A 15,394-nucleotide genomic window follows, 5' to 3' on the forward strand; every position below is an offset into this window, starting at 1 on the left:
TAACCTGGAGAGCGACTTTTTTCATCAGTCTTTCTGCATACGTTACAGTGTGTGTTTGCCTTTACACTGAAAGACGATTGCGTTGCTTGAAATATCTTCTTATAAGAATAGAATGACTTCTTTATTTGTTGACGGAGAAGTTTGGACAGTAATGTCTACTTAACCACGTCGTTAGCAGAATATACAGAGGTTATAGAGAAATCTAAACAAAGAATGACAATAAATTAATACATATGAGTTTTCAATATCTGAAAATAAGAGCATCAAGGTAGTAAAGTATAAACTTTATCTGCTATTCTATTATTTATTCTATACTACGGTAGTAATTTTACACAAGCTTCATTGATGAAAAATACAGTACATGAGATAATCTGGTTGGATCTAGTCCAGGCAAGGAATGCTCGAAATGAGTTTTTGCATATATCTCAACTATGGGACTTACGGTGACTATTCTATACAAAAATAAAGCTTTTAAAATTTCCTACAATATTTATTGAATACAATTTTATCATATAGGTAGGTATTTTATATTTTCTCCTAAAGGTGTGACATTTTTTGAAAAATCACTTTTGTTCCGGGTTTTTTGGCCTTATAACTTTCTGAAGATTATTGGAGTAAATGTGTGTAATTATAAGCTTATAGAGAATTGGATTCTCTTTAATTATTTATAATTTTACTTTTTAATGCATTCTTCTATGGTTGTTGCAGCAGCTATTAGTGATATTTAATATAGTACACATTTTCAAAAACTGCCGCCATTAAAAAATGGAATCTAGGCTATGCCTTTATTATCTATTCAAAGTATTTTTATTCTCATTTTTTAAGATAATTACATAAAACAACAAAATAATATATTCAAAATACATACAAAATTTCAATTTTTGTTTAAAATTCATTTTTGCATGAAACTTTCGATCAGGACCACTCAATTGTTAAAATATAGCAAATTACTGGTATTGCTCCGGTTTATTCATGAAACATAATTATTTCATCATTAAAAATTCAAATTCATTGGAGAATAATATATTTTTTTCAATAAACTATTCCAAAACTGATGGTTAGTGTTGTTTGAACTTATCAGGGGTGTTTGTATTAATCCCATCGTTCCAATACAAATTGTATGTTTTCTACTTTTCCGTCGAGTAGGTTACTCGATACTCAAAAATAATTATTACCTCCTACTCGTTTCTGCGAGCCTGGTACTTGATTTTCATTTCAACATTTCCGCGGTTGTCGTTTTTGTGCCTCAAATATATAGAACATACGGATTTACACATACGTTATACCTATAGCTCAAGGCTATACAATACAGATATATATCGACTTTAAAGTTCAATAGTATATAATTATTACTTGTATGTGTGTGAGAGAGAAAGAATGAGAAAAATGGAGATCAACGACCAATAATGAATAGTAATGAACATTCTCAGTAGACGTTTTTGTTGGAGTTAAAAGTTTTCTGTGTTTCACAAAACTATTAATGAATTTGGAATAATACCAGCATAATTTTACCCTTCTACCTTTGTAACATCTTCAAGCATTTTATTTTAGGTTATGTTGTGTTTTGATCCTCTTTTACGAGAGACCGCTACATAACCTCTTTTTTGGCTTTGGGGATTGTCTTGTCTTATAATAATTTTTAATGTAATTTTGAAAAAACATAGAACTTGTTAAATTTGTTAACTATTTAATTACTGTGTTATAGTTTAGTCACGTATCTGCCTTTATGAGACTGGTTGAATAGTTACGTAATTTTAAGTGGTGGGAGTGGAATTAGTGATTGTTTGTTGACGTTTACTGACAAGGAAATTTACTGGAACCAATTATTAGCAAGTAAAGTAACAGTGATTCATTTACCAGCAAGGCAAGCTCTTTATCTTTCCTGTATACTAAAAAAATAGCATAAGCTTACTTCCATTCCATTAGACGTTTTACAAAATCATTTTGACAAGATGGTTATTAAAAATGCAAGGGCTCTGCACTTTGTTTTCAAAATTGGAGACAGAACTTTGTCGGCAAAATTTTACCGTGAGATTCTTGGAATGAAGGTAGGTAATCTAGAGAAGCAACATTTTTACTAGCTTAGGATGAAAATTGTAGGCTAAGTTGGCTATTTTTTATAATTAGGAGGTTAGAACTTAGTTTTAAATAGACTAAATAATTTTTTGAATTCTATTGACTCGTAAGTTAAATTTATTCTATTGAATTTGAATAAATAACACATCGCTTTTCATAAAAATTGTAATCACGAAATTAGTCACCTAAAATTGAAGTTTAATATAGTTATTCTCCTGTTCATCAACTCATCTGTTAGGCTCTTCTAAAAGCCTACCGTATATTCTTTTTAAAGTTATAAACACTTTATAAAGTTATTGATATCATCATGCACTGTAAAGTGTCAATGACAAACTTATCATGCAGCTTTTCGACTCACGTTCGATTTTTCTGTGGGGTGTGATAGGTACAACAGGGTAGGTAAGGTTTGCCGCATTCAAGTGTGTTTATTTCGTATCATACAGTCGTCCGCCTGTATGATCGGAGTGGGATCGGAACGCTGTATGACAGGTGTCCCCCCAGCTTTAACAGTTAGTCTCCTGTTAATTTTTCTTTTCGTATAGTTTTAATTCAAGAATTTTAACTCAACTGTTTGGCGTAAAGACATAAGTCGCTTGAAAAGTCTGGTTCAAAAAATATTTCAAGAGCTGAGTGTCTATATCTAGAGTGTTTTATGATTGTGAGAGTCAATGTATTGGGACTATCAAGTACATATTTTTATTATCCTGTAATAAGGCACTCATATAAATCATAAAGAAAGAGATTTGAAAAATATCAAAGTGATGAAATACCTTAATAGAATCTCATTAAAGTGAAATATCACTATAAATTTGGTAGATATTAAGCTATAGTTAGTTTACACCGTATCATAAATATTTTTATTGTGATGACACTTTATTTGTTTTGAGCCAATAAACCCCAGCCTTTCCAAAACTATCCTTTGTGATGACGGTACTCATCTTTCAGAATCGTCTATTGATAATTTGGAATTACTACTTGAATCTTAGACATTACCTTCACCGCCACTAGGGTAATTAATATATTATCTCATAAGAAAATAGTACTTTTATCAACAATATTTTTCAATAAAATGTTTTTATTTGTTTTTCTAGACGTTGCGTCATGAAGAATTTAAAGAAGGTTGCGCAGCTGCTTGCAATGGGTATGTATTGTCAATATTTATGTTTTATAGTAGCCTAATTTATTTGATAATCTAGAAAAATATTATTAGTTTATTCACTGGAATTCCCTCTTGAATGTCCAAAAACACAGTCTCCAACACTTCAATCTAACTTGGCTTCAACTAACTATGGCCCGGTTGCACAAAAGCCGGTTAAATTTTAACCGTGATTAATTTCACGTGAACCAATCACGATTAAAATATATCCGGCATTTGTGCAACCGGAACTAGAATTTACAAATGTTTATGTGTAAAAGTACAGTATATACATTGTACCTCACTTCGCAAACCAAACGTGATTAGTCACGTTAACATTCCGGCAGTCGCGCTGTTGTAAAAAGTACAACAGTGTCATTTTTTTGCTGCACAAAACTATTGAATGGGGTAGTGTCAGTGAATGAGTCACCTATGCATTCCAAAACTTTCTCCCCATCACTCCACTGAGTTGCAGTATCAACCGAGCAATGGTTCAGTCTCTAGGTGCAATTTAGTCGCGACAGTGCATAAGTCGCACTCTACATAAGATAGGGAAAGACTGTATATGGGGACTGTAAACGAACCAATAACACAGAATTGATGGCTTTGCTTGATGTACCTTACTGGGCTATGAAATGGTAATCATCCAAATGTTCATAGGCGTAAAATAATACAAGAAGATGGAGAAAGTAATTATACAATAATTTAAAAATATTAATTAATATGTTTTGACAGTAAACAGAGTACATAACACTTGGAAAATTGGATGTTGTACGAAATACAACACGCGACTTCTCGTGTGATTGAGAAGGGCGCGACTACCGGAAGGTTAAATAAAAAGACTAAGAAATTGTCAAAAACCATAGCTTTTATTGATAGTTAGAAATACCGGTTTCGGTTGTTACACCATTGTCAATCTCTGTTTTATTCAACATGAATAATTACCACAATCTCAACTACACAAAAAGTAATAAGTGATACTATTTTTTTTTTATTTCAGACCATACGACAATAGATGGAGTAAAACAATGATTGGCTACGGTCCGGAAGACAGTCACTTTGTGCTAGAACTCACCTACAACTATAATGTCAACTCTTACGTTCTGGGCAACGATTTTCAAGGCATCACAATCAGATCGAAAGAGGCTTTGCAGAGAGCCAAGGCTACCGATTGGAAAGTTGAAAGCGGCAACAATGGCGTTAATGTTTTGGTAGCGCCCGGCGGCTACAAATTCTTTGTGGTTGATGAATCTCAGCCCAGTGATACTGGTAAGTTATCTAAATATCTGTAATTACTTCTTTAATTCATTTTATTCTTTATTGATTCATACAATAAGTACATCATCAAAATGATAGGGAGAGGAAAAATAAGGTAACCTTGTGCTATTCCTCTCCAAAATTTAGATAACACATAGTCCGAAATAGGTCAAGTCCTCTAGTTGTTCACTTCACAAAATTTTCAGTCCTCAAGTATTTTCAAAAAGTAGATTTTCAAATTTAGATGCTTTAATGTGTGAATATTTCCTATTTTAGTGATAATAATGTGAAATATTTATTCTATGTTTGGTTTTGAAGCATCTAAATTTAAAAATCTACTTTGTGAAAATAATTAAGGACTGGAAATTTTGTGAAGTGAACACAAGACTTAACCTATATCGGACTATATGTAATCTTATCTGAATTTGGGAGAGGACTAGCACAAGCTTACCTTATTTTTTCTCTTCCAATCATTTTGATGATGTACTTATTGAATGTAATGTAGGTCATTAAAGGAAAGAATCAACTTATAAATGTAGGGGATAGGAAATTCATCACGTCTGAACTACTGTACTGATTAACTTGAAGTTTTGCTTATAGATTCTTATTTACCGAGGATGGTTATGTAGGCCTATTTTAAATTCTTGAAGATTTCAGTACGTCAAGTTTTGTTTTCAGTTTGTCAAGTTTTGTTTTCAGTTTGTCAAGTTTTATTTTCAGTTTGTCAGGTTTTGTTTTCAGTTTGTCAAGTTTTGTTTTCAGTTTGTCAAGTTTTGTTTTCAGTTTGTCAAGTTTTGTTTTCAGTTTGTCAAGTTTTGTTTTCAGTTTGTCAAGTTTTTAATTAGAACCTTACGGAGCACAGGTTACCTGTATTTCAAAATATAGATGCCTAGCATAATATAATAAACAACATTTCTAATCTATCTTCTCTTTATTGATTGATTGATACAATAAGTACATCATCAAAATGATAGGGAGAGAAAAAATAAGGTAACCTCATGCTATTTTAGTATTAGTACGTAATATTAGTATACATACATACATACATACATACATATCCGGGTCCCGTTCCAGCTAGTGCCGGGTCTGGGTGTTTACAATGCCTCTCCATCTTTTTCGGTCCTCCCACCATCGCTCGTCCTCCACCTGCCGCCATCGGTGTCCTCTCTTCTCCACTTCGTTGGCCATTGAGTCTGTCCATCGTCGTCGCGGTCGTCCTCTTGGTCTCCTCCCTTCAATCCTCATCTCCTCCATTCTCCTTGGCAGCCGATCCTCTCTCATTCTCTTCAAGTGCCCAAACCAGCGTAGTCTCATACTTTCCCTTATACTCCCCATGTTCAATTCTCTTCTTATATCCTCATTTCTAACTCTGTCTCTTCGTGTCTTCCCCTTTATTGCCCTGAGGAACCTCATTTCTCCTGCCTGTATTCGACTCCACTCTCTTTCCGTCATCGTCCATGTCTCGGATTCGTATGATGGGTACGTAATACATCTTGTACATCATGTCTCGCTCAATCCCAAAACTGAAAGTCCTCTCTCTTTCATCATGTCCGTTAGCTCCTTCAGTTTACCTGCCAATGTTAGAATATTCAGTGTACCTATTCTCAAGTCGTTCAAAGTATTCCGTAATCCATTCTTTTGTTTGGCGTTTCCAATATTTTTATCCGTTAATCCAGTCCGGTTCCGAGGCTTGTTATTTATTCTGAAAGCGATTTGTATCTTCACTACCGACTTGCTAGGCCTAATATTATAAACAACTAAAATATTAGTATAATTGTGTTATAATTTTTACAGATCCAGTGGAAAAAGTGACTCTAGCCAGTTCGAATCTGAGCAATACGATCAAATACTGGAACGGCATACTGGGAATGAAAATTCTGTCGCAACAAGACAAATCTGTCCTACTCAGTTTTGGAGACAATCAAGCCAAACTTGAGTTCAAAGACATTGGTAAGCACATTTCAGCTGTCCAATTTAATATTTATATGATTTTGATTTATTTGTTACCTCCTGTGAAAGGGATAACCTCGATATTATAGTACACCACGTTAGTTTGACAATATTTGATTAACATTGGTTAATTCGACAAAGCTGATTGCGCTATCCTTGTCTATCAATCGGCAAAGCAGATAACGCTATCATTTTCGAAGAAGACATCCGGCAACGCTGATCTTCTATCTTTCTCCACTATCATTGTAACGTGGACCTCACTAAAGCGATAGAATAAGACCAACGCAACGTTCCGAAGCTAGAAAAGGATAGCGCTATCTGCTTTGTCGAATGATAGACAAGGATAGCAACATCGATTTTAATCAAATACTGTCATTATAATGTGGAACTTACCATAGTTATATTCAGTAATGTACAGCACACTGGAAAATAACTTGGAAGTGCGAAAAATGTTGTGTCAAAATAAAATAGTTATTTGTGCAACTAGTGCGCAAAGTGACAGTTTGGTTTCTGGGAGGGCGGAATGGTTTCTTGAGTGCAGCAGAGGAACTTTGCGCACGTATTTCACATTAAGTTTTTCCTACAGTTACCATTGAATATGAAAAGTGGGTAATTATGGGTAAAATTGCCTGAAATGCATCAAATGTTTTTCTGTGAAATTTTATTATTGATAAAAACCTTAATTTATTGTCAAATTGAATACAAATGTTGTCCTTGGTTATAATATATACTTAATAATTTGCTCGTTGTGCTTGGTTGCACCTCTGCTCACTATAGCAGCCACAGCAGCCACTGTTACCAACTTCATTTTGATTTTGCTGCACTGCTGCTCCATATAACCTACTAAGTATTTTGCGTTGCCATGTTGCAAATCTGGAGTGCAGAAAAATTTTTCCCGCACTAGAGCGGAAAAGTGATTCTAGCCAGTTCGAATCTGAGCAATACGATCAAATACTGGAACGGCATACTGGGAATGAAAATTCTGTCGCAACAAGACAAATCTGTCCTACTCAGTTTTGGAGACAATCAAGCCAAACTTGAGTTCAAAGACATTGGTAAGCACATTTCAGCTGTCCAATTTAATATTTATATGATTTTGATTTATTTGTTACCTCCTGTGAAAGGGATAACCTCGATATTATAGTACACCACGTTAGTTTGACAATATTTGATTAACATTGGTTAATTCGACAAAGCTGATTGCGCTATCCTTGTCTATCAATCGGCAAAGCAGATAACGCTATCATTTTCGAAGAAGACATCCGGCAACGCTGATCTTCTATCTTTCTCCACTATCATTGTAACGTGGACCTCACTAAAGCGATAGAATAAGACCAACGCAACGTTCCGAAGTTAGAAAAGGATATCGCTATCTGCTTTGTCGAATGATAGACAAGGATAGCAACATCGATTTTAATCAAATACTGTCATTATAATGTGGACCTCACCATAGTTATACCATAGAGAAACAATAGCGTAAGTAGATATCCCATGGTATAGGGAATTTATGTCGCAACTTTTACTGTTATCTCAAGCCAATTACTGTCGATTATTGTCAATTTTTACTGTTTTGTTGGGATGAGAGTGTAGGAACGGCACAATTTGAGAGACTACCAGCGTCACACAGCTGCATGGGAAAGAACTACGTGAACTATCGGCTTGGGATAACAGTAAAAGTTGCGACATAAACGCCCTATACCATGGGATATCTACTTACGCTATCGTTTCTCTATGGTTATACTCAGTAATGTACAGCACACTGGAGAATAACTTGGAAGTGCGAAAAATGTTGTGTGAAAATAAAAAAATATTAGAAGGTAGTCTTTTTCCGTTAGGGCTGGCTACTCTTAACATGTAGCCGAAACATGCTTTGAGTAAATAATTTTAAAAAGGTTTCTTAGATTTATATTTTTATTTATATAAGAAGGTACTTTGTATTTTTCCCCAATTTCTATGTACAATTATATTCTAATACAATTATTAAACTTGAAATGAAAGACTTTGATGTGCTTTTCAGTTGAAATCATTTAAAATTAATCTGTGAATAAGGCTTGAAAACAACGGGAAGTCTATTATCTCAAAAATTGGGTCAATTAGTCTATACTGAGGTTTACTTTAAACTGTTATAATTGTTCGTTCTTCATAACATTCAATCGATTCCGACAGTCTACAGTGAATATTTATTGAGGAACAAAATTTTTTCAAGTAAATTTTCCAAGTTGTAGTTTAGTTCAGAAAATTACATGTTGAATATTCATATAGTGTCTGTTTAGGTTGTTAGGTAAAGAAAAACGTATGACAAATACAATAATTAACAGAATTCAATCCCAATTATGAAAACTTATCATATAACAATTGAAAGATATACTTTCTCTACACATAAAATGTTATTGATAATTTAAAACAAAACAGGCAGTCTTTGATTAGCAATGGTATTGCTATCCTTGTCTATCATTCAACAAAGCGGATAGTGCTATCTCTTTCTCGCTTTCTTCTGTTGCCAGATCGTCTTTTAACAATGTAGAATTAATAATGAATTTACAAAATATTTTATCTTGATTATGAAATCATTAAGAAATATAATTTCTTGCTTGAAAAAATATAATTGATTATTTTAAACGAGATTGAACATTTAATATCACATCAGATATAGGCCTACCAGTATCAGTTATCCTCTATAAAAGGCAGTGGCAAGTGAGTTAATCGACAACGCTGCTTTCCTTTCTTTCTCCACTGCCATTATAATGTGGACCTCTCTATAACTACTACTAATACTATAGTAAGGTCCACGTTATAATGGCAGTGGAGAAAGATAGGAGACAAACGTTGCTGATCCTCAGCCTTGTCAATGCCTTCTATAGACGGTGGCTGATACAGGTTTATTGATGTTAAGACTGTTAATTCTAGTTTAAAATAATCAATTACATTTTATTAAGCAAGAAATTATATTCTAATAATAAATTTTCATAATTAAGATGGTATATTTTGTTAATTATTAATTCTACATTGTTAAAAGACGATCTTGCAACAGAACAAAGCGAGAAAGAGATGGCACTATCCGCTTTGTTGAATGATAGACAAGGATAGCAAAACCATTGCTAATCAAACACTGCCATTATAACGTGGACCTCACTGTAATGCATTGATATCAGAAATTTGGCAACTCTGTCGTAAGTCTTGCTTCAATCACAGCCAACCAACTCTCTATAGAAGTCTACAGATGCATTTTTCATCTAGCTGTTTACTCTGTTGTCAATATTTGCAGTAGCAGGAAGCTTCGGGGTGATTTACAGCATTTAATTGAGATTTTCGTTTAATAATAATTACTATAGAAGTCTTGAAACACAGCTATCTTCAAGAAGGCAGTGGATATTGAGTTACAACAACAATATTAGCTTTTTATATTTATCTTATACTAGCTGGCCCGACAAACTTCGTACCGCCAAATAGTTAATGCATCTCATGACAAACTTTAGCTGGATGCACACCTGAGGAGGCGCGATGCGGCATTTTGCATCCAGGTTCTTCTTGCAATTGGATTTGAATAGCAGATCCTATTATTCTTATTATTCCAATTATTATCAATGTTAATGGATTTTATTCATGTAGACAATTTCTCAACTGCAAAATAAATCATTTACTAAAAATCAATTAATTCTAAACACCTCACAAAGACATCACAATTATTCGAAAAAAAGCAATGTGTTTAGCGCATGTAAGTCTTTAACCTGAGGCCGCTCTGCTGGATGGTTACACACAGAACAGTCATTTTGTTTTTAATCGGGGCGTTTGGAATAAAATACATGGGCGGTTATAGAGTAACACACACTCTTGTCTACTATCTACCGACGGCTGTTGGATGACGCAATGATTATAACAGCTGATTTTTAGTTCTGTGTGTGGCCAGCTCACAAATCTTCTCCCTTAAGGATTACATGTAAACTTTGAAGGATCGTAGGAAAGAGTCCTGAAGTCGGATTATAAATTTGATAGGCCATAAGCCTGGTCCTGAACATAACGAACACAACTAAAAAAATCATCAAATTCGGTGCACACATAAAAAAGTTATTGAATGTCAAAATTTGAGGCTTGATTTTTATTTATATAGATTACATTGATTGATTTTTTATTGATTCATACAATAAGTACATCATAAAGATGATAGGGAGAGAAAAAATAAGGTAACCTTGTGCTATTCCTCTCCAAAATTTAGATAGGGTTACACATAGTCCAAAATAGGTTAAGTCTTGTAGTTGTTTATTTATTTTATTCACAATCACAAATCATAATTAAAATATGATTGGGAGAAGAAATCAGACTTGTTTACTTCACAAAATTTTCAGTCCTTAATTATTTTGAACAATGCGTTCATATCAATTGCACTGACTAAATAACGTGGATCTGAGTGAAAAAATTGGAAAAATTCGTGAGAAAAAATTGTTAATTTTTGTTGCAGGTGGCCCGGTTGAGAGGGAAACATCTTACGGCAGAATCGCTTTCTCTGTCCCAGAAGAAGAATTGAAGGCAATCGATGAAGCAATCAAGAAGGCTGACCAGAAAATACTGACTCCTCTTATCACTCTTGATACACCTGGAAAGGCTTCTGTAACTGTCATAATACTTGCTGATCCTGTAAGTAGCAATAAACCCTTATTAATAATACTCACTCGAAGGATACTTTTAAAGAAATCCTGTGGATTCCTTGTGAATCCAGCCTTATCAGCTGTTAGTCTTATAAAGTTTATTTATTTATCATTTACAATTTACTGCTAGGTCCATATTATTACAGCCAGGTCCACGTTATAATGGCAGTGTTAAATTAGCAATGGTATTGCTATCCTTGTCTATCATTCAACAAAGTGGATAGCGCTATCTCTAGCTTTCCTCTATTGCCAGATCGTCTTTCTAACAATGTAGAATTAATAATTAACAAAATATTTCATCTTAATTATGAAAATTCATTATGAAAAGGTTTTTAAATTAATTTATTATTTGTCAGCTGTTCTTAGTGGGAATGTGTGTGTATTTTTGGCTTCAAAATTCATAAAATAACTTAATTAATACAATGTGCAGTGATAATTAAGTGTAATATTTAACTATAGTTTGGTGTTTTAAAAATTTGCATCTCATATTTATTTTTGGACGAAAGTTGAGCTTGAACTTCTTACAGAAGAAACATAACCTATTTTTTGGACATGTAATCAAAATTTGGGAATGGAATAGTTTTGGGCCAAGCCTGCTGTTCCTTCCCAATCATATTTATATGATTTGTTATTGTATCCTTATATAAATAAATAAATAAATTATTGAAAAATATAATTGATTATTTTAAACGAGAATGAAGAGTTAATATTACATCAATAAACCTGTATCAGCTACCGTCTACAGAAGGCATTGACAAGACGGAGGATCGGCAACGTTGTTTTCCTATCTTTCTCCACTGCCATTAAAACGTGGATCTTACTATAGAATTCAACCAGAATTTATAGTCTGAGCAAACCTTAGTTTGCAGCATTGCTCTTATGGAGTACAGTGATGCAACATTTCACGGAATCCAGACAGTCTGTGAACCAATTGTGTGAGAGAAATAGCGCAAAAGAGAGCGTAGGTCATTCAGATAGAATGAGCATGGCAACAGTGTGCTCCAATTCTCGTAAGAAATAATATTGGCCTTGAAACTCGTAGCTGTTAACTGAGGTTTGCACGGACTATTGAATCAATATTTGGTGACCGTATCTCTCAGTGCAATAAGAACTAATGATTCGCCACAGGCTTGGACTCTTGGTGTCTCTCTGGTGGCCCAAGTAGGAACAATAATTTTTTACCTTATTTACTAGATATTGACTTGGAACAATTCAATTGTAATCATGCATTACAAATAAATTCCCTTGACACCGTCTGATGTTTTGGGATGGGATATGCCCATTCTTTTTACATACAAGATGAGGTTTATTACCTTTTGTTTCAACTCAGTTCAACTAAACTTTTAGATTATTCATTAATAATTGATTACCAATTAATTGGCCGTAGCGAAGCTGAGGTCTTACTTCCGACTTAACCGGATTTGTCTGTTTGTACCGCAGTTACTGTCCGATTTGAATAAAATTTGGTATACAAGTACTTTGAAATAAGGCGCGTCGACGTATATTTAAGGTTTTTTGAAATGTTGTATTATAAGGATAATACAAAAGGAAAAGGAGTCTCCTCAAACTCCAATATTACCGTGAAAGTCAGACTATAGAATTATTCATCATCAGCTGTCGAGTGGATTATTAATTGCATGCGCCATTGCATGCAATTAATATCTCAATGTAACTTGGTAAAAAATCAGATTTTGTGTGGACTATTAGTTGCAAGCAATGATGGATGCAATTAATAACTGAAAGTAACATAGTATTTTCTCTTGACCTTTCTCTGCTTTCAACTCGGGCTGACCTGTTGCCAGTATGTCTTGAAGGAGATTAGCTTTTGATGTTAGCATTTTTGATACACCAACCCCAACAGCCATTAGTCGTTTTCACACCGATATCTCGCCGACATGACAGGACAGGACAGAATTTACTATGATGGATAGTATGGATAGAGGAGGCTGTGGTTTATAACTGTGCGAGGTTTAATGCTCACAGAACGACTAGTAATATTGATTTCATTGTGAGTATTGGTATAAGAATATTAACGAACCGTCTGTTTTTCCCCTTACAGTATCATTTTAATGATAAGTGATGTTGTACAAATGGATAATTAAATAAATACTAATTTACTTGATGATTATTTTGCAGGATGGCCATGAAATTTGTTTTGTTGGAGACGAACAGTTCCGAAAGCTTTCCGAAGTGGACCCGGAAGGTGACAAAATGCTGAATAGGTATATTGAGAAAGACGAGAAGCGTAAAACTGAGGCATAATAATTGATGTGAAGTAAGACTTAGTTCCATAAAGACACTTATTTTAGATTTTAAAATCTCGTATGTTATCCAGTATTAGAGTTCTATTTATTTACGGTAGTTTATAGTTTGCGGTTGGAAACATAGTGGAACAGCGAAGGTGCTTCAAGATTGAGTGCCGGTTGCACAAAAGCCGGTTAATTTTTAACCGTGATTAATTCCACGAGAACCAATCAGAGAACCCGTCTTTTTAAAAACGCCTTCTCTGATTGGTTCTCGTGGAATTAATCATGGTTAAAATTCAACCGGCTTTTGTGCAACCGGGCCTGAGAGTTTTGAATGTGATGCATGTATTTAAATAGTGGCTTACATATTTCTCCACCATTAAATGTGTAAATGTTAAACATTTACACCACCCGGTTGCCCAAAAGTCTGTTAAATTTTGATCCCGATTAAATGCCACAAGAGCTATTTCGAGAAGCCTTCTCAGAAAAACCATCTCTGATTCGCTCTCGTGAAATTTAATCATGATTAAAATTTGACAGGCTTTTGTGCAGCTGGGCCTCAATCTCAGAAAAACCATCTTAGATTCGTTTTCGTGGAATTTAATTATGATTAGAATTTGACAGGCTTTTTGCTTCAATCTTGAAGCTCCAACATGTTTCCACCCTGAGGGTGTGTGCTTACAGAGGGTGGTCTGGCGTTCCGAGTTCTAGCGGTCCAAGAGACCGCGGTCATATGTTGAGATATATGGATTAACATCCTCCTAAGACCGCTCTGACCGCTGACCTCTTAAGAGGATACCGATATATCATAAATGGATATTTAGGGATATATCCTACCAAGACCGCTCTGACCGCTGACCTCTTAAGAGGATACCGATATATCATAAATGGATATTTAGGGATATATCCTCCTAAGGTCGCTCTGACCACCCTAAGTGTATACAAACCTTAAACGTTTCAACATGCAATATAACTATTTATTGTGATATGAGCAATTTGGTGGGGGAATGACTCGAATATGTATACAGCTCAATAGTATTGAGGTATATTCTCAATATTATTACTGGTTTTATTAAAATTATATTATAAAAAATAAATGAATATACATATTGTGATGACATGATATTTTAGTCATTAAATAATGTGCTTAAAGCTCTCATCTATACTGTTTGTATTGACTTAATTTTATTGTTGTTGTAATAAAGCTAATTTTAGAGGACATTTTTCAAAATTTATTTCTCAAGGTAGGCGCACACAGATCGTCATCGGACGGACGGCACGCATCGGACGATCAGATTTGATGCATTGTTTTCAATTGGAGTGCACATACCTATACGATGCGGATAGATATGCGCACTCCAATTGAAAACAATGCATCAAATCTAATCGTCCGATGACGATCTCTGTGCGCCTACCTTTATCTTCCAACATTATTTACGGTATCCATTGGAGAGAAGTGGAAGAAATTTATTCGAGTAGAGATTGAGAAAACTACTTGATAACGTAAAGCTATAGAGAAAAGATAGCATAATGATATTCCATATAGCCCAAATATATCAACCAAATCTGAGATTGGAGGTAAGATTTTATGTTTCATTGAATAACTCACCCTGTATTGTAGCTAACGTCTCATATTAAAGCACGACACTTGTTAGGTCAACAACAACCAAATCTGGGAATTAACATTTTTCATGAAATCTATGAATAATCCATATCTCTTGAACGGTAACGAATTTTTCAAATCCGATTGCAGATCCGTGTTCCTCGCATCAAGGAGCATAAGTATGCAAAGAGCGATTTTTATTTTTCACGAAAAAAAATTATAAAAACTATGGAATAACCATCGTGAAACACACTAAAACAAAAAGTATCTCAGATTTGGCTGAAATTTGCACCATAGATAGAGCTTGACCTGAGAAATGTCAAAGCCAAATTTGGCACTCCCAGCTTCTATACAGGTTTAGTTATGAAGCTGCAAACATAAAATTTTCTAATGGTGATATCTCCTGAACGGTAAGGAATTTTGCAAATCTGATTCTACATCCGTGTTTCTCGCATCAAAGACCATAAGATCATGAAGTTTGAGC

General features: G+C 34.3%; 1 protein-coding gene across 2 annotated transcripts; it reads left to right on the forward strand.

The window, feature by feature from the left end:
- The first annotated feature begins 1,412 nt into the window (after nucleotides 1-1,412).
- On the forward strand, nucleotides 1,413-14,526 carry LOC111045431 (glyoxalase domain-containing protein 4). Of its 2 annotated transcripts, none has more exons than XM_022330842.2 (6): nucleotides 1,413-2,048; nucleotides 3,168-3,217; nucleotides 4,212-4,480; nucleotides 6,263-6,418; nucleotides 10,875-11,050; nucleotides 13,198-14,526. In XM_022330842.2, the coding sequence occupies exons 1-6, from the start codon at nucleotides 1,953-1,955 to the stop codon at nucleotides 13,321-13,323; spliced, it is 873 nt and encodes a 290-aa protein (XP_022186534.2). In that variant the 5' UTR covers nucleotides 1,413-1,952; the 3' UTR covers nucleotides 13,324-14,526. The 2 variants fall into 2 exon arrangements, with proteins under 2 accessions (XP_022186534.2, XP_039292908.1); XM_039436974.1 differs by lacking the exon at nucleotides 1,413-2,048 and adding an exon at nucleotides 3,035-3,085.
- The last annotated feature ends 868 nt before the right edge of the window (nucleotides 14,527-15,394 follow it).

The sequence above is a fragment of the Nilaparvata lugens genome, chromosome 10, assembly GCF_014356525.2.
Source record: "Nilaparvata lugens isolate BPH chromosome 10, ASM1435652v1, whole genome shotgun sequence".
In the NCBI taxonomy this organism is placed as follows: domain Eukaryota; kingdom Metazoa; phylum Arthropoda; class Insecta; order Hemiptera; family Delphacidae; genus Nilaparvata; species Nilaparvata lugens.

What these genes read in the sequence shown, in the direction of transcription:
- LOC111045431 (XM_022330842.2), top strand. Translation starts at nt 1,953, where the DNA reads ATGGTTATTAAAAATGCAAGGGCTCTGCACTTTGTTTTCAAAATTGGA. An exon ending in ACTTGAGTTCAAAGACATTG is followed by an intron (nt 6,419 to 10,874) that starts GTAAGCACATTT and finishes TTTTTGTTGCAG; the next exon opens with GTGGCCCGGTTGAGAGGGAA. An exon ending in TCATAATACTTGCTGATCCT is followed by an intron (nt 11,051 to 13,197) that starts GTAAGTAGCAAT and finishes ATTATTTTGCAG; the next exon opens with GATGGCCATGAAATTTGTTT.